Source organism: Poromitra crassiceps (genome assembly GCF_964638095.1).
Source record: "Poromitra crassiceps genome assembly, chromosome: 1".
Taxonomy (NCBI): domain Eukaryota; kingdom Metazoa; phylum Chordata; class Actinopteri; order Beryciformes; family Melamphaidae; genus Poromitra; species Poromitra crassiceps.
This window is the reverse complement of record NC_139623.1, coordinates 22672707-22693059: the sequence shown is the minus strand read 5'-3', so window position 1 is coordinate 22693059 and position 20353 is coordinate 22672707. Positions and strand designations below refer to the sequence as shown.

At 43.7% G+C, this 20353-nt stretch overlaps 1 protein-coding gene across 1 annotated transcript in view; it reads left to right on the top strand.

Annotated features, from left to right (window-relative positions):
- gemin5 (gem (nuclear organelle) associated protein 5) overlaps positions 1–20353 on the top strand; it is a 127742-nt gene that overhangs the window by 79902 nt on the left and 27487 nt on the right. Inside the window, exons 8-14 of the mRNA XM_083646813.1 lie at positions 1612–1824; positions 3731–3816; positions 4176–4258; positions 9521–9657; positions 14338–14411; positions 15118–15299; positions 15585–15724. Of these exons, the coding sequence (XP_083502939.1) occupies positions 1612–1824; positions 3731–3816; positions 4176–4258; positions 9521–9657; positions 14338–14411; positions 15118–15299; positions 15585–15724 (915 nt within the window). The remainder of the gene's footprint in view (positions 1–1611; positions 1825–3730; positions 3817–4175; positions 4259–9520; positions 9658–14337; positions 14412–15117; positions 15300–15584; positions 15725–20353) is intronic.

The window sequence follows — 20353 nt, the reverse complement described above, 5'->3', positions numbered from 1 at the left end:
GCTGGTGGGCATCAAGTCAAGTCAAGTCAAATTTATTTATATAGCACCTTTCATACACAAAGGCAATTCAAGGTGCATCAGATATTCTAGCTTGTGTTTGTAAATCCTGTCCTGCTGTCTGGGTCTGTCTGGGTCAGTGTTGTATGCTGCCCTGCGTGCCCCACCCCGCTCAACTGCAAACCCCACCTCCGTGGGAGTGTATCTGGTGGCTCTCTGCTGCGTTTGCTCTGTACTGAAAAGTGCGCTACATCCAGCTTTTTTACAGTGTTCCGCGTGTATTTGTCACCGGCTCCCATGCTTCCAGTTGAGAATAATAACAACTCCACAACTAATCATGCGGATGGGCTATCGCAGCGGACACGGAGGGGGTCAATTGTGGCAGCAGATTGGCTGCTGCAGGCACAGCTAACGTTATGCTTCATGCATATCGATGCATACGGATGCGATTTCCGTTTCCCCATGACTTCTTCTCTGTTTTTTCCTCGCCTTTCTGTAATCTGGAGAGCACTGTCGCCACCTAATGGGTCGGTAAAATACGGTAGCTTTTACACATTCAACATCCACCATACTTTCACAGGAGATGGATCAGGCATTGATCCACGTCCCACCGTCAAAAAACGCAATTGACGACTTTAGTCGTCATTGGCACTGAACGTTAGTTACTATTTGAATTGACGACTATAGTCGTCATTGGCACTCAATGAGTTAAATAACTTATGCAGGCAATGAGCTGTGTATTATGTAGGCTAGTATCTTCACATTTAATTGTCATCCTCTTCAATTCTCTGACTGCACTGCATGTTGAGCATTGCGCAGCGTTAATTGACGATTGAAACATATCAAGTTAACGTTACTATGTCTTTACCAATCCAACACATGCCAGAGAAATTGTTTCACAATGGGAGTACGGAGCTGCATCGCCTAATGATGCGCACATTAGATGCATTCAGAGCGAGATTAATTTGTAGGCTATGCATTGATTAACTGCTTACCCAACATGTTGTGCCCGTGGAAACAATGGCACGACAACTAGTTCATTTCAGACTAGTTCTTTACAGATGAGGGGAGACATCTCACCTGCCGCTTGGACCGGCGGGGTCTCCCTGTCCGTCCTCCCCCTCATGTGCAGTAGGCTACAGGCAGAGAGGCAGACACACACAGCCAGTGCGCCCTGCTGACATCCACTGAAACACACGTATGGAGTCATGGGGAAACCGCAAATTTCGCCAGCCAGGGGAATGCATTAGTCTATAAATAGCACATTCAATCTTGTCGGTTATTTAATGAGCGTCGGTTTAGTCCCCATTTCAAGCAAAGCAATGAAAAAGATAGAGAGAGAATGCAGATTAGTGCCGTCTGCGCAGCATTGTTTAGAGGTTATTTTTCTCGCAATATATAATACCAGCTCCTCTACTTCTCTGCGGTCACCAGATTCCTCCTTGTTGGTAATAAGACCCACCATGGAGATGTCATCCGCAAACCTATACAACAAAGTGTGTGTTCAACAGTAATGTGTGTATAGAGACTACAGTAGAGGAGATAAGACACAACCCTGCACAGCTGTTGTCATGTTTTTCTCAGGCGGCTGGTTGTTGTTTTTTTTTATCCCAGATTAAGTGCTGGGACCTGGCCTCTCTGGAGCTCTGCTGGACGCTCCCCACGCTGGGCGGCTTTGTCTACGCCCTGTGCTTCTCGCCCGTGGGCACGGGCTGCCTGGCACTGGGCATCGGTGACAACATGATCCGGGTGTGGAACACCCTGACCATCCAGAACCATTATGACACCAGGTCCTTCTGGCAGGGCATCAAGTCCAAAGTCACAGCGGTAAGGGTCGTTGGAGTTTTTTTTTCTTTTTTTCTTTCTCCCATTTCACTTTGGCAGCAAAAATCAACTTATCTTCATATCTAATGGAAGTTCCATGTTTTCCTGCCTGTACTAATAATATAAGAACAGGACCCATAAAACATGTCAGCATCCAGAAAGCCAGATGTTGAGTTTGCTGAAGGAGTTGGCAGGACAATGACTGAGTTTTAGTATTTATTTATTAGGAAAAAGGAAGAAGCTCTCAAAGCTCTGAGAGAGGAAAACCACACATAGAACGCAATTACATTTTTTATGCTGTTTTCATTTTCTCCCTGCACACATCTCACCTCAGGCTGTCAATTACCACACACACACTCACACTCACACACACACACACACACACACACACACCCACACACACACACACACAACAATCCTCAACATGTTGAGTCCCCACAAAATTGTGATATGGGAAATTTTAACATGCATTGTATGGCCTGACTGTACAGTAGAGGTGTCACGGTACATGTATTCGTCCCGTGAGTTTACGGTACGGGCATCACGGTATGTCGTTTCACGGTATGTGAAACGACAGGACGAATACGTCAAATCCAGAAGCACCTAAACGCTGTTTGAACGGCATTGAATTGAATTGAATTAAACGCCACAGAAGAAGACACACCAAAACAACACAAGGGCCATAGAAATCCGCGTTCACAGAATGGGACGTTTTGTGGCGATAAGCTGTTTTGCAAATTCTGTCAACATCAAGCCAACGAGGTAAGCTTGCCAATGTAACGTTACGTAGCCGCGACAAAGTCCTTTATAGTTGCGCGTTGCGGCTAAACGTTACATAACACTGACAAAGCTGTTAACTTGTAAACAAGCAACTTACATCGCGTGGGATGAGTGATGCGGTCAAGCAGACTCAACCAGACATCTGCGGATGCAGACAAGCAAGGAAGAGGGGATGACTCCTTGTCATGTTCCAATAATCCATTAGATGACCGAACGTAATCATATTATGCTAAACAAAACTCACATCCAATAACGTTAAGGCGCTGACAGGGTTTTTTCCCGTACTTACTGGGAAAGTGAAACCCACCCCGTTGTCTGTCAGACAGTGGGGGTATCTTTCAACAGGGTTTAGAAGTTTTTCTTCTTCTGCCGTTTTATTTTTCTTCTACTGAACATGTAGGTATTTTGACGTTGACTAAAGAAATACTGCCGCCTAGTGGCCGCTTTTAGATAGGATTCCAAATTAGTGCTTACATCAAACACATCAATAGCAAATGCTACATAAAACAAATACAACAGGGGGAGGGGTTGGTGGGAGTATTAGGCTATTCCACACATGCGCTCTGTTTACAAACTTGTGTACAATAAAGATTTAAAGTGGGGGGAAATGCCTTTGCCCTGTCAAACAGCTGGAATACAGACATCTGAGAGGGAGGCGCACCCCACACTTTGAAAATCACTGCTCTAGAGTAAAACCTTTTTGTGTGGATTGCCTAGATCTTATTAAATAATGGACATTTATTCATTCCCACATATTAGACACTATTTCTGATGGTAAAAATAGCGTAAAAAGCAGAATTCAGACATATTCAAAGGGAAAAAAAAAGAATTTGGGATTTGTTGCTTTTTTTCCCCGTTTTTGTACCGAACCGTGACCCCAAAACCGAGGTACGTACCGAACCGTGACTTTTGTGTACCGTGACACCCCTACTGTACAGTGTCATAATTGATTGTCCATTTGGAAGGAGGTTTGAGCAGAGACAACTTTAACACAGTTAATTCATATAATTATGGGGCCATTTGTTATTGAACTGTATTATAAGTATTTTCCTGTGGGGGGTCCACCAGAACCAAGCCTGTGACCCTTGAATAGGCCCCGACCCCTAGTTTCTTTCTCTATTTGTTACAGCTGGCCTGGCATCTGAAGAAAGAAGGGTCCTTGGCTTTTGGAACAGATGATGGTAAAGTCGGTATCTATGATGTCTTCTCAAACAAGTAAGGATAATAATAATAATTATTATTATAAATATTTTCTTTATTTTTTTCTGTTTCTTTTTCTTTAAATTAAAAGTGGTGTAATGGTTCCATACTGTAGATGACTTGATCCTCAGCTGAAGCTTTTTATCCCTGTCAAGCTCTAAGTTTGCTGATTGTTACTGAAATGAAATACTAGTGAAATAAAACTATTGCTCACTATTTGCCAGGGGCCTCATGAATCCGGCTCAGCGATCCCTGGGCCCTGAATCCCATTTTTGGAGCAATCAATGTCGTCTGTTCATGCCATTTGTTTTGCTTCCTGTCCCCCTAGACCTCCTCAGATATCATGCCATTCGTTTTGCTTCCTGTCCCCCTAGGCCTCCTCAGATATCCAGCTCTTATCATCGAAAAACTGTGTACACGTTGGCCTGGGGACCCCCAGTGCCCCCAATGTCATTTGGTAAGTTCCTAATGAACTCTCAGCAACTGCTGCTGTTTGTTCTGAACACTCTGACCCAGCAGAAACAGGGGGGAGGCCAAAACGAGCGAGTCAGCGGAAAACCTCCAAACATCTCTTGGAGCCTTTTTGTAATCTACTCCGTAATTGAATGAGCTCGGAAAACGCTTACGTCCCACCCCTTGAGCCGCTCGTGGGGAAATCAAGATGTAGACAGTTAATTTTACCAGCTGTCGGCAGATGACATTTTGATTAGCGTATCAGTCACTCCGCGTTGAAGCTGTAAGTGTAGTTGCAGGGTGAACAATCTCCTGATGGCTCTTGAACGAACAAAAAGAGCTTCTAATTTATTTACATACTACATTGGCACCGGTTCAGTTCAGTTCATTTCACTTGACTTTTGTCGGGGGTGAAGCAGGAGCGGGGCATTCGATCTCATTGGTTCTTCAGATCATCAAGATTATGTGCAGTGAGTGTACAAAATAATCTAGGACCAGCTGTCTCCTCCGTCGCTGTCAAGACTGTGTCAGCTGTCACATTCCTGCCCCCAGGGTTCCCCTGCAAGTGTGGAAAGTCTGGAAAAGTATTAAAAAATAATTTGATCATTTTCAGGTCTTGAGTAGTTTGGGAATTTGAAGAAGAAAAAAAGGTTCAGGTTTGATACTGATACACACATAAATATAGCTTTTATGTTGTTTTGAGTATACAGTTTTTGTTGATGTGAAGAATAATGTTCAGATAGAATAGAACGATGCTCTTATTACCCAGCAGCTGTCAGCATGCATTATATCAAACTAGTTCAGTGCCCGTTCCCCCCATGCACCACCCCGTGGGCGCTCCCCCCCCCCCCCCCCCCACACTGTACTCCGTCGGGTCCCCCTAAGCCAGGGGTGTCCAAACTTTTTTGAATGGGGGATAATGTGAAAAAAAAGATACCCGCTGAATAAGTGTCCAAATGTTAATGTAATTCTGGCCAATACTCACACTTCTGTTATAGCATTTCAGTCTGGAATATGGAATATCTTTCTATCAATAATCTATGATTTAGCTGCTAAATTGTCAAATACCGCCGTCTGCTCGCTACCCAGGCACTTATGTATGTACTTAACCTAAGTAACTATCCGGTGTGCACAACATTGTCAGACTAAACTCCGTCTGACACCTACAATCCGCTACAGAAAAATGTATATTGATTGTTTATTAACTGGCCCCTGGCCTTCTATCATTTCACGAAAGTGGCCCCCGGGCAAAGCAAGTTGAGTATCCCTGGCCTAGGCTACCGTTATCAGTATCAGGTGTTTCTGTTGCGTTAGGATCTATTATCAAATAGTGACGGTGCCCTGCGTTATACACTGCTGTAGGTTAGTAATGAGAGCAATAAAACCCTTAGCTGTCTGCAGATGTGAAGGGAAAGCGGATGAGAGATGTTTTGCCAGTAGGTGGCGCTGTGCTGAATTGCACAAAATTCGGCACTGCTCTATGTCAGGTTCCCAGCAGCACACTTCCCAAGTTTGAAGTAGATCAGATGAATGGCCGAATTGCATGGAATTCAGCTCCCTGCACTCCCTTGAGTCCCCCTAAGCGCACTCATCACGCATCAAGCCTCAAACCCACAGCGCCACACAATGGTCAGAGGATGCCATTACACAACTACAGGGCTCTCTGGCATGCACACGCTGGGAAATGTTTCAATGAGATCTGGTTCTGCATCACCACCACCATTCCCACAAAAACGTTAAGGAAATATCCTAACTCCAAACCCTGAATTACCTCCCACATCAAGCACAGCCTGAAAGAAAAGCATAAGGCATTTTCCCTAAAGGTTTCCCTAAAAATAATTAACAGACAGATCAAAAATGACATTATTAAGGCCAAACTCAAATATAAGGACAGCCTTTTCATAAAGTAAGAACACTTAACTGGTCACAAGTCAACTCAAGGTCATTCCATAATCACAGACCCCACCACTTATGCCGACACTCTGAACACCTTTTACGCACGGTTTGACACCCACGGGCCACGACCACTCTGCTGCCTGTGAGGAATTGTTAAGCGCCCTCCCCTATCAAGAGCCATCACACCCTCCCTTCACAAGGAGGATGTCCGACAGCAGCTGAGCAGATGCAAACTGGGCAAGGCACCAGGGCCGGACGGCATCCCAGCTAGGGTGCTCAAGCTCTGCGCCATGGAGCTCTCCCCCATCCTCTCTTCCATCTTCTGGGAATCATACAGGACAGCCACAATCCCCACCCTCTGGAAAACATCCACCATCATACCGGTACGCAAGAAACCCCGCCCCTCTGAACCCGACCACTATCGACCAGTTGCACTCACCCCAATAGTCATGAAATGCCTGGAAAAACTGATAATGCACATCATCCTGTTGAACTTTAGAAAGCTGTTTTTGGCAAGTTTATTTTCTGTGTAATGTTGGTTATTATTATTTGATTATTTGATTTCATTATGTATTTTTATTTTAAAAAAATTTTGTTTCTTGAATTTTATATTGTAATTTCAGACCCCAGGAAGAATAATCGCTGCTTGAGGCAGTGGTTAATGGGGATCTTAAATAAATAAATAAATCCTCCCAACTGTCAGACAACAGCTGGACTCGCAATAACTCCATCACAGCCTATCAACACTCAATTTCCCATTTCACACAGTGGTGCACGGACAATTGACCTATCGCCCACCCCCCGTGCTCACTCGGACAAACACAGGGCACGCTGACTAGAATAAATGGCAGCCGTCACTGTCAAACTTATATCCCAAGATGCTCTTCACAACTTTTTGAGGCCGGATATCATCTAGAAGCCATCAGAAAGTACTTCACTATGCCATGGAGGGCGATGTACAACATTTAAAGCTATCAATAAAAAGAAATGCGATACATGCATGGAAACGGCTTTAGCAAATCTTTAATCAAACTCCATTCAAAAACATGCAGTTTTAACGGAGGAAGACAGCGGGATAACCAGTGGGGATAACAGACTCACATCCAGAATTAACATTTTATTCACTTAGAGCCTAGATCCTAGATCCCCGATGCGCGGCCAAAGTTTGAAGTCGATCCGACCAACGGTTCTCGAGATACGCGAAGGACAGACGGACTGAGAGAGAGACATTGCTGTCATTATAGTGTACATACTAGGGATGGCACGATACCACTTTTTCCATATCCGATTCCGATACCACAATCTTGAGTATCTGCCGATACCGATATCAATCCGAACTGATCTTTTTCCCTCGCTTATACAACTAACCTGTAAATAATACATTTACCAATGCACTTTGCTTAACATCTAAACAGCATGTTCAATCTGTGGAACAATATTTATTCCTTAAATGAAAGGCTATAGCCCAGAACATAGACTCAGTAATGCACTAATGCTGCTTCTTTTTAAGCCTTCACACTGATCTTCTCCTCTCACCCTCTCTCTGTAACGTTGCTGTCAGGTTGTTTGTGTGTGAAACAGTGACCGTTGTATCAGGCAAGCAGTCTGCGCGGCGGTGTTGAAGTTTCCAGTGCGTAAAACACTCGCATTGTATTAAATTGCACGTGGCTTTTTTCTTCCTTGATCAACACAGCTGCGGTGACAACATTGCAATCTCACTCTGTTCACATGCTGCGGTTGTTTATCTGCATCCGTGACGGTGCATTGCTTAAAGTTTAGTGAAGCATTTAGTGATAGTTTAGCCTATGGATCGGATCGGATTCTACTTCTTTTTCCCACCAGATATCCGATCCAATGATTTATGGCCGAATCGGCTCCGATACCGATACTGAGTATCAGACAATTGGACTCGAGTCATAGGGACTCGGACTCGAGTCGACTCGAGTCGCAAATTTGACGACTTCCGACTCGACTCGGACTTGGAAGGTAAATACTTGAAACTCGACTCGGACTTGGAAGAAAATGACTCGAAACTCGACTCGGACTTGTGACAAGATCAGCCGAGTGCACCAGCTGGGCGTACGCCTAGGTTTACACGCTACGTCCGATGTAGAACTCAAAGTTACGACTAACTTAATTTTATGACTAGTGCACCCTGTATGCGCTGCGTCTGTGTATGGAGCAGGCGTAAAAGTTACACCCAAATGCGTAGCTACTCACTGACAGCTGTCTCATCTTGATCTGCGCGTGATGCGGCCGGAATCTTCTCCAAAAATATCGATCGATATGTGCTGTAAATAGACGAAAGCTGATGCATCGGAAGATCTTTCAATTTCTTCCTGACTTCGTCAACTGCCCGCAGTGCGCAGTCTGCCATCGCATTCAGTACTGATTGCACTTGTGATCAAACTGCTTGTGTTGGCGCTGTTAAATTGAGCTGTGAGAACGTTTCTATGCTTTGAATACAACTCTATAAGTTTGAGCTGAGTTTGAGCTGTCTGTCAGCTGTCTGGAGCTCGTCTGAGAAAAGTGTGTTGCTTGGCAACAAGCACGTATTAACGTGAACGCGCATGTCTGCAGCCTAAATAATCTCTGCCTTGTCATTTTTTCTAACCTGTGACTCGACTTGACATAACCTGTGACTCGACTCGAGACTTGACTTGAAATAACATTGTGACTTGACTTGACTTGACTTGCCGACAAAAGGAAAGACTTGGGACTTGCTTGAGACTCGGGACCCATTGACTTGAGACTCGCTTGGGACTCGGATCAGAGGGACTTGGACAATTGTCTGCTGAGTATCGGATCGGACCATCCCTAGTAGATACCCTGCACCAAACTCAAATCCAGTCAAGAACATAGGGTCTGGAAAAATGCGGAATTGTAAAATGGAAACCGTGTAGGAGCCCTGCCAATCATCTCACATATTCTGATGATTGTCGCTATTTTGGCTGTGAAGAACAATCTTCATCTATACAGTGATATGACCTAGTTAGCAGGGGCAAGATGTCCATCTATCTGTGTAAATCATATTGAACACCAGACAAAATCTTCAAAACAAATCAAGGTCTGATTAAAGAGTATTGCATTTTCTTAATTGAAAATGTGTAGAAACCCTGCGCCCCATTCTCTGCACTGAATCTACTGCATACTGCGTAGAGTATATACTGCATACTGTGTGTAGAGTGTATAAAGTCTACTGTGTGTAGAGTATATATCCCACCTTCTCTTTGTATGAAACGGACTGTGTGGATATTATGGCGATCAAACCCAAACCACCCACTGACCTCTTTAGCGGAGAGTTCGCGGATGTTCTCTCTAACAGCTAGGTTACTCTGAAGTTATCTGTGATCTCATGTGGGATCCTCAGGTGCAGCGGACAGCAAGCCGTCCTGGAGCCTGTACAGCTGTGCGGGCGAAGGCGTCATTCTGCAGCACGATCCCTACAAGCTGAGCGGAGAGGCCACTGACATCGACCGGCTGATCAGAGACACTAACAGCATCAAGGTGGGAGGGACAGGATGCTGGATATGAATGTTTTCATAACTTATTTTAGGCATTTAACATATGCCATTTAATTTGTAACCTGTGCCGTTTGGTGGTGACGGTTTTGCAGTAACACGAGCATGCAGAGGTGTGACCAAGTCAAATTTGTTTGGGTACCTGCTACCTCCAGTCAGTCTCAAGTCTTGAGGAGCAAGTGCCAATAGACTCGATTTATATGGCTAAAATACCGAACAGATGCGAGACTGTCAATTAAATCATACTTGCGTAGCCTATCGATTTGCGGCTCCTATTCCTGTAAAAAAAAACTGAAAATGTTTCTGATAACCTGTTTGAACTGACACATTTAATACTGGTAATGCTTAAGATGTGTTTGGTCTTCATGACGGGCTCTCATGAGTATTAGGGTGCGGGCCGGGGCGGGCTTGATTGTCTCGGGCCTGGATTGGGCTAGGGCTTAAATTTTAGGCCTGTGCAGGGCTCTAGTCTAAATGTAGAACAGCAAGTCAAGTCAGAACATGTGTCCAAAAACAAAGCAGCAGTCACAATTCAGTATCTTAAAGAAAACTAAATATCTAGGACTTTTCAATGCAATATGGTTTTAATAGGATAAAAACTTGATAAGAGCATCATGGGTTTGATTTCTATAATCAGTTTCAACTTCAATAAATTCAATCATTCCATACAAATTCAGAAAACAGAATTTTTAAATAAGTCGACTTGTCTGCTGGAACAAATCGTATCACTTTCAGTCATTTACACAAACACAATATCTCAAGTCAAGACTTTTCAACCTTTTCAAGTCATCAAAGTACAAGTCAAAGTCAGGTCCCAAGTCACCAGAATCCAGGTTAAGTAAGTCTCAATTTCAAGGCTTCTTTTTATGCATCAAGTCAAGTCTCAAGCAGACAACTGATTTTTTTTTTTTTTTTTAACTTAAATTTTTATTGTTTTATGCACATATAGTCACATACAAAGCAAACAATAAACAAACAAAAAACAAACAAAAACCAGAAAGAAAACAAGCGTTGAGTATGTCCGTGATACGTGAATACATTCTGTGGTTCAAACTTCTTCGGGTCTTCTTTCAGGGGTTAGGGTGGTGCCTCTGTGAGGAGGGGTTTCCTTGTAAGTTGTCCATTTGTCCCATTTTATTTCGAATTGTGTCTTTTGAATTCTCAGGATGTGTGTAAGTCTTTCCATTTCGAAAATCTCCTCTACTATTTCCATCCAATGAATCTGGGTGGGTGGTTCTTCCTTACACCATTTCCTTGTGATTGCCTTCTTGGTTGCTGCTAGCAAAACTTTAACCAAATACTGATCCTCCCGCTGTACATTTTCATTGGTTAAGTTACCTAAATAAAGCACCTCACACGTGTTAGGTACCCCGTATCCCAATATTGCTTTCAATTCCACCCCTAATTCTTCCCAGTATTTCCTAATTTTCTTACATTCCCAGAAAACATGGGCGTGAGCTACATTTCTCTCCCCACAAAGCCTCCAACACATATGAGGTGCTTCAGAAAACTTACTTTTTGTCTTGGGAGTAATAAAAAACCTCATATTTTTCCAGCAAAACTCTCTCCACATCCTGGAGCTGGTGGTCGTTTGCTGTACACAACATATATTATACCAATCATCTTCAGTTATTTCTAATTTACATTCCTTTATCCATCTATCTCTAACATACAGTGTGGAGGTTCCTCTACTCATCATCAAGCCCTGATACAGCACCGATATCACTCTGTTTGTGTTATTCTTATAGGCATTACCCAGAGCCCCAATCACTCCGCTTATCTCATCCGGAAGATCTGGTTTTATTTCCTTATTGAAGAAGTCTCTGACCTGCAAGTACCTAAACAAATCTTGCTTCTCCAGGTCAAATTCGTTCCTCAAGTCCCGAAAACTTTTAATTTCTTTTTGATCTATTATTGTGATTATTGCCATAATGCCCTTGTTTGCCCATTGTACAAAACTGATGTCAAGGGTCCCGGGTTTGAATTTGGGATTATGAGTCAACCAACTCACTAGTTTGACCTCCCTCCCCAGATTGTATTTTCTGACCACTATAAACCAGGTTCTCAGAGTAAACGCAGTGATTGGGTCAAGCTCTTTCTCCTTCTCTTTAAACAAATTTATATTTGCTATCATGTTTTGAACTTGACTCCCCTCCTTTCCTAATTCAATCTCTTTCCATCTTGTGATGCACTTTGTGTCACACCAACAAACCAGAGGCCTGATCTGTGCAGCATAATAATATTCTAGAAGATTTGGTAAGGCTAGTCCTCCTTTGTCTTTGGGAAGTTGAAGTGTCTTGTACTTAATTCTTGGTTTCTTTCCCCCCCAGATAAACCTAGAGATTTTTTTGTCCCATTCCTGAAATTGTAGTTGGGAAATTTCCACCGGTAGGGATTGAAACAGGTACAGAATCCTCGGTAGCACATTCATTTTTATGATTTCTATTCTGGAACTAAAGTCTAGTGTTAGTACTGTCCACCTTTCCATATCTTTCTGGACTTCCTGATTTAAAGCCCTATAATTGGATTCGTAGAGTTTTGATAGGCTGTCCGGGATGTTTACTCCCAAGTATTTTATTATTTTTGCATTCGATCTGAAGTCGAACTCTTGTCGGATAGTTGGTGATGGTGAGTAATTTATGGATAAAACCTGTGTTTTTGCCACATTAAGTTTGTATCCTGATAAGTAGTTATAAGATTCCAACAATTTCATGAGAGTAGGGAGACCAGTGTTTGGTTGTTTTAAGTATATTATGACATCGTCCGCAAATAGCCCAATTTTGTGTTCTGTGCCCTTCATCCTTACTCCTTCAATGCCCTCTTCCTGTCGAATTGCTTGGGCCAGGGGCTCTATAAAAATCGCGAAGAGCGTCGGCGAAAGACAACACCCCTGCCGAGTAGACCTTTCTAGTTTAAACCAATTAGTAAGATTACCATTTATTTTTATTCTTGCGCTTGGATCTTGATAGAGTGTTCTAATGCTATTTATTGAATCTATGTTAAATCCCAGTTTCTCCAGGCAAAGCAGACAACTGATTTTAGTCTGACTTGAGTCCAAGTCATGTGGCCCGAGCCCATTAAGCCAATCGGTGTGGTTTTTGTAAACTCTGGAACAAAGCACCACAATGCATTCTTTCTCACGTTTCAGAACACAGCACCACAACGCATTCTCTGTAACGTTTCATAACACAGCACCACAATGCATTCTCTCTCACGTTTCATAACACAGCACCACAATGCATTCTCTGTAACGTTTCATAACACAGCACCACAATGCATTCTCTCTCACGTTTCAGAACACAGCACCACAATGCATTCTTTCTCACGTTTCATAACACAGCACCACAATGCATTCTCTCTCACGTTTCAGAACACAGCACCACAATGCATTCTCTCTCAAGTTTTGTCTACATCGGTCCAGCGGTATCTGTGATATTGTTATTTTTAATATCTGTTGTTCATTTTAAAGATTAATTAATGAGAGTGTCCCCATTCCACCAATTCATGTAATTTGTAAGACTAGCTGGATCTGAGGTGCATCCATACCGTTGTACTGGTATGATTTCTCTTAATGGTTACCATTACCATTTTCAGTTATAACGATATTACTTCCATCTTCTCATCTTACTTTCCTTCTCATCCTCTTGCCTCATCTTCTCCTCATACCTCCATCTTCTCCTCTTATGCCAAGATCGCCACACAATATTTTGTGTCTTTCACGATGTCAACATTTGTGACCTGTCTTGGTCGGGAGACTGGCCCCGACCAGGTCTGCCAACTGTCACGCAGAAAGTCGGGAATGACGCACGCCACAGGTCCATTTTCTCATGCAGTGAAATCATATAATCATAGAGCGAAAAGAGGACTGACAGTGCACGTGCAGGCAAGACAGACAGCACAGCACAACAGCAGCACGCAGCAGCCGTAAGCAAGAAATATAGGCTACAAAATCTGTTAGCCTACCCGGTATATTGTAGCCTACAGAATATAATAGCCTTTGTAGCCTATATTTCTCGCTTTCCCTGCATGCTGTTCAATCAGCGGATCTTCACAGCAACAGCCTGCTCCTCGCACGCACACAGGGGAGTGAGTGAGTTACTAGACTTACAGGGGACGCTCTGTCTCTCTGTCCCCCGAAAACAAGCCGCACCAAGCCGCAGTCAAAAGGAACTCGTCATAGGTGATGTCAAACTAGGCGAGAAAAGACCAAAAAGACTGGCATGCTAGTCTTTTCATCGGGGTGTTGTGAGGCATCCCAGATGCCACGACGCTGGTCTTTGATTATGTCAGACTACAAGAGGTAAAGATGGCCATTCGCGACGTTGTTCCCGATGGTCATATTCGGGTCCGACGCTGGAAATGTGTCGTGTTCATATCGGGCTGAATTCATGTAGTCGGAGCCCGGCATTACCTCAATCTCCTCCTCTTGCGTCCTTGCTCAAACTTCACCTGACCTCCACAAGACAGAAGCACCCCATCAACCACAGTAACACCAGACAGAAACGCCTTGAGGTGTAAAACGAACCCAGGCCTTTAGTTGAAAAGTTAACTTTTATCATGAAGTGTGTCTTCTGAAATTAAGATATGGCATCTTGGTGAATGCGCTGTTGAATGTAAATGCAGGTGATTTGAATACATTGTTAAGGTGAGCTCTGCTTCCCCACAGCACAAGCTGTCTCCGCACACCGACCTCAGCTGGAAGCCAGATGGGAAAGTGGTTGCCATCGGCAACGAGGATGGGTGAGTGAGTGCCCGGGCCTGACCCATCCCATAATAGGCCGTCAGCCTTAGGAGTTCTGGGAGGAACCAACTGTGCAATGGCAGTATTGAGTCTGTAGGCTACAGGATAATAGATGGTTTTGTGTGAAATGTGCACTGTTGTACTCAGCTAACTAGGTCACATCCTGAGTTTATCCACACATAGATTCAACTTAGGGCTGCAACTAACGATTATTTTAATTATCGATTAATCTGTTGATTATTTTCTGGACGAATCATTTGGTCTATAAAATGTCACAAAATGGTGACAAATGTCTATCATTTTTCCCCCAAAGTCCAAGATGACATTCTCAAAGGTCTTTTTTTGTCCTGACAGTCCACAACCCAAAGATAATCAGTTTCCTCTCCTGTCATAAAATATTCACATTTTAGAAGCTGGAATGAGATTATTTTTATTTTATATTTATTTTCATTTTATTTTTATTAAAAAAATTTTTTTCATGATTAATTGATTATAGAAATAGTTGGCGATTAATTTTCTGTTGATCGACTAATTGATTAATTGACTAAGCGTTGCATTTCTAGGACTCAACACATCCTGAACCAGGCACATCAATAGTAAAAACACCAGATTTAAGGTTTTCTTGGAAATGCAGCTCCTATTAATTTCTAATGGGTGATTACTGTGTTCTTGCATATGTATTGTATGACTGATGACACGCTGCAGGTCTGTTGAGGTGTACCAGGCTCCCAGTCTGAAGCTGCTGTGCAGCATCCAGCAGCACCACAAGATCATCAACACGCTGCGGTGGCACCACGAGCACAGCGCCCAGCCCCACCTTCACTTCCTGCTCGCCTCAGGCTCCGCTGGCGCAAAGGTCTACATCCACGATCTCCGCTCTGTCATAGGTGGGAGGAGATGTCAATCAAATCTTTAATTTATGCCGGGGGTGGGTTTTGCAGAGTATGTTCTTTCGAATCCTCCACAGCGTGTTAGACATCATTTATCTGTGTACTCACTTTCCCTCAATGTGCCTCGTCTACATCCACTACATTTCCCAGAATGCATTGCATTCACCAAAAAAGTAAATTACCACGCTTCATCACAAAAAACTCTTTGAATGCATTAGACTTCACAGACTGATGCGTTATTTATTGAGCCAGTTAATGACACCGGCATTTGGTTTTCCACAGAGAGTCCAGCAGACAGTCCGGTGGTGTTGACGGAGCCGTACCGCAGGCTGAGCGGGCACACGGCTAAAATCACCAGCATGGCCTGGAGTCCACACCACGATGCCCGGCTGGTCACCGTCTGCTATGACGGGACAGCACAGGTCAGCTCCAGCTCAATATTAGCAGGCATTCATTCATTAAAACCACAATGCAGACTCAAGACTAGAGCAACGCAGGCCTCTGAGCCTGCTCAATAATGATTATAAAATCTTTGCGAAAATCTTAGCGAAACGCTTAGAAAAAGTGGTATCAAATGTAATTAATTTGGATCAAGTAGGTTTTATGCCAGGAAGACTGCTATCCAATAATATGAGGAGGCTTTTACAAGTTATGCACACAGCCAGCTCTCTCCAGCATCCAGTGGTAGCAGTATCACTGGACGCGGAGAAAGCATCTGACCGTATAGAGTGGCCATACCTGTTTTCTACCCTTTCCAGATACGGTTTTGGTCCATAGTGTCTACAGTGGATTAGAGCTTTGTATCATGAACCCATTTCTTCAGTTAAAAGCAATGGCCTAATTTCTGCACCCTTTCAGTTGTATCGCTCCACCAGATAAGGATGCCCTTTGTCCCCATTATTGTTTATTTTAGCCCTAGAACCTTTAGCATGTGCAATCAGGAAGGACAAGGGCATCACAGGTGTCTCAGTGGGCGAACATGACTTCAAATTAAACATGTATGCAGATTATATCCTGCTGACACTGTCCAATCCTGCCCACTCCATACCCAAAGTCTTAGATATTATTAAATCATTTGGCAGTCTCTCAGGTTACAACATTAATTGGACCAAGAGCGAAGCCATACCTCTGAACCACTGTACACATAATACCGACCTTGGTCCAGCACCTTTCATCTGGAAAGTGGATGGGATGAGATATTTAGGGGTACGGATAAAAACGCCCATTAATAAAATATTTGATTTAAATGCTCAACCCATAGTACTTTCCATAAAGGAAGTCCTTAGAAGGTGGTCTACCCTGCCTCTGTCCTTATGGGGCAGAGCAGAAGTGCTAAAAATGAATATTCTCCCCAGACTAACTTTTTTAATTTCTTCTGTTCCATTATATATTCCAAAGCCTTGGTTTGATAATATTAACAAATTGTTCTCCTCATTTTTGTGGAAGGACAAAAAACCGAGAATCAGTTTGAAAAAACTATCTTTACCAAGAGACTTGGTGTCCCAGATCTGCACCTGTATTACCTTGCATTTAACGCCAGATACCCCCTAACTTGGGGCTATAATAAGGAAAGAAGTAAAGGCAGTTGGGATTGGCTGGAGGAGTCCTTGGTTAAAGACAAGAACAAATTGATATCATTGTCATCGCTGTGGTATTATCCTGACTCACCTACCAAGCTACATAACAGTATTATCAAGTTCTCATGTGATATTGGTAAACAAATTCACACAAAGATGGGCATCACAAGAACTTTGTTAGCATCCTGCCCATTATGGCATAATCCAACCTTTAAAGCTGCAGGGAACCCATTATCAAACCATATATGGAAACAACACAATATCACAGAAATCTCCCAAATTTTATTTCACCTTTATTTTTACCAGGAAAATTACTTGAGATCCAAGATCTCTTTTTCGAGTAAGACCTGGCCAAAATGGCAAGTGGTAGAGAGCGGGAAGATTTTATCCTTTGAGGAGCTGAGAAGAAGATATAAGTTGAGTACAAATAATTTTTTACAATATAACCAACTAAAATCAATCATCTTAACTCATTGAGTGCCAGCCACTTTTGGGGAACGGACAGTGCCAGAGTTTCAGAGCGTTTTCAGTGATTTCTCGAGGCCCAACGAATATTGTGTGATATTACTATGTAAACACCGAACATGCACAAAGAACGAGGAGACTCTATTGTATCATCAGCAAAAAAAAGTTTATTGATACCATTTTCCGTTCTTTAGTTATGAGCCGGAGAAGATAGGTTGTTTTCAGCAAAAACAGGCGTTTCAAATTAGAAGCTGAGATATTCAGCCTTTTGTGAAATGAAGCATTTCAAGCAAATCACTGACTCTGAAGCTAATATTTTCTGACCTGAAACATCTGAACAGTAATTTCCTTCAATAAACAGCACCCTCACCCCCCTCAACTCCAAACTCCTCCTCCGTGGGAGCAGGGCCGCTGCTGGCCATTTGGGTGCCCTAAGCGTAATTGTTTTGTGGTGCCCCCCCCCCCACCCCCGCAAAACTTTCAATAACTGTCAAACGAAAGACTGCAAATTCATTAATTATGAACGATACTAGTGTATCTCACATTACATTACATGTGGCAAACAAACAATTGTTAGAATTACTGTACATGTCAGCAAACAAGTGATTGTTAAACTGTACATGCAAGCAGGGGCGGACTGGGATCATAATTCAGGCCAGGCATTAGATACCAAGCAGGCCAGGCCGATACGGCTGACGTGCGTGCCGACGTGCGTGCCGGCGTCCGAAGGGCGGCGGGGAAAGATTTGGGCTGTTTGAAGCCCTATTTGGGCCGTTTGAAGCCCAATTTGGACCGTTTGAAGCCAGATTTGGGCTGTTTGAAGCCAGATTTGGGCCGTTTGAAGCCCGATTTGGGTCGTTTGAAGCCAGATTTGGGCCAGTTGAAGACAGATTTGGGCCGGTTGAAGACAGATTTGGGCCGTTTGAAGCCCAATTTGGGCCGAGTCCAATTTTACAATGAGATGCACCCACTTTAACCCTGAATAAAGTAATAAAAACACTAGTAAACCAGTAGGCGGCGCCTGGCCTGCTGTTCAGTGAGTGGCCTGACTGAGGGCACCAATTTTTTTTTTTTTTTTGGTGCCCTCAGTCACATGATGCCCTACGCAGTCTGCGTACTCTGCGTATAGGGTGCGGCGGCCCTGCGTGGGAGTGTCTCTGGTGGCTCTGCTGGCTCTGCTGGCTGCTGCGTGTGTCAGGCGAGTCTCTGCTGCCTGGCAGGCTCTGCTGCCTGGCAGGCTCTGCTGCCTGCGGATCCACGTTCGGATGGCGGCCGCTCGTCGGGGGAGTCTGGATGGGGCTCGCTGAGTTCGTCTGCGTTTCTGGGGTTTCGGTTGTGAGCTGGGATGAAGCTGCGTCCGATTATAGGCTTTCTGCTGCGCGTTTCAAAGTGCGCTGCACCCAGTCTATTTTCGGAGCGCTCAGCCTTGTGCGCCGGCTCCCAGCGCGACACTGAAAAGCCAAACCATTCTCATGAGAATGGTTTGGCTTTGGTTTTATTTTCTGCCGGCTAATCGTGTGGAGAAGCTATGCAGCAGAGACAGAGGGGCTCATTTGTGGGAGCGGATTGGCTGCTGTTCGCAGCTAACGTTAACTCCAGCCAGAGCAATCTGTGCCGCTCTGGCTCATGCATCGGTTTCTCTTTCATCACGGGGCTTTTTCTGCTGTTTTTCCTCAACTTTCTCTAATCTGGAGAGCACTGTCAACACCTAATGGGTCCGTAAAATAGGTTATACACCTTCAATAGCTACAATATTTTTACAGGAGATGCAGGAGGCTTTGATCCACATCCCACCGTCAAAAAACGCATTTGACGCCGATCGACGTCATTGGCACTCTACGTTACTATTCGCTTTGACGCCGATCGACGTCATTGGCACTCAATGAGTTAAAGAGCATGGTGCAGGTTAGAGACCCCAATCAGTCAATGTGTAGGTGAATTATGGAGGAACTGGATTTTCACATTAAGACACTTACATATACACTACAGTGACTTTTGGGGTCGTTTTACTTTTTGTGCTATTATTTTGAAATCTTGGACCCCAAAGCTGTGACGCAAGAAAGGGGAGTCGCCAGGCATGCCCGTCTGTTCCTCTGTCTGTCGTCACTTAGGTCAGGGCTGTCAGTAACACACTATGGATGCTAACGCCGGTTTTCAGGAGGAAGAGGAGGTAGAACATGTTTATGCACATGCATATGATGGGCCTCAGCCTTATAATTTTGAGCATCAAAGAGAGCAGGAACAGCCCAGAGCTAGACCACGAAACAACGGACCGCGGAGAGAGAGTTGTGGAGGAGCCTGAAAGCAAGGGGCGAGCGGAGGCGGGCCGAGGTGTGGACTGTAATTCGATACACACACACACACACACATCGAGTGAGAGAGAGGCAGAGATGCTCACAAGTCATTTTTTGCAAGTCCAAGTCAAGTCTCAAGTCTTTGGTCACAAGTCCAAGTCAAGTTTCAAGTCACTTACGGTTGTAATGAGTTTTACCATCTGCTGCATGCCATTCGGTCTGCTTAGATTAGAACACTGTATAGCTATGGAAATCAAAGCATGTATCATTCATCACTCTTTATCTGCATACAGTATCATATCTGCATATCAAATCATTAACTAAAGGTATATAAACAGGCTATTGCAATGGAATATGAAAAAATCACAATGAACGCTTTCCTTTATATAAGTCAATAACTGTATTTTACAAACTCAGTTATTACACAACACATGCAAAACATGCAACTATTGCTAACACTATTGCTGCCAAATTATTCAAAAAGGAGGAAAAAAAGTTGTATTAAAACATGGAGTTTGTCTATAAGCCTTTTCCTGACTGACTTTCTGAAGCTCATCCTTGAGTCTCTGTTCCAGGAGTGGTTTGTGGCAAGCCTGAAATCAAACAAAGAAGCTAGGCTTGTCAAGCAAAGACAGAGGCAGGTTGCAGCAAATGATGAGGTCCTGTATTATGGATTCAGTGATGGCCTTCTGTCTGGGATGGCTGTGGTTGTATA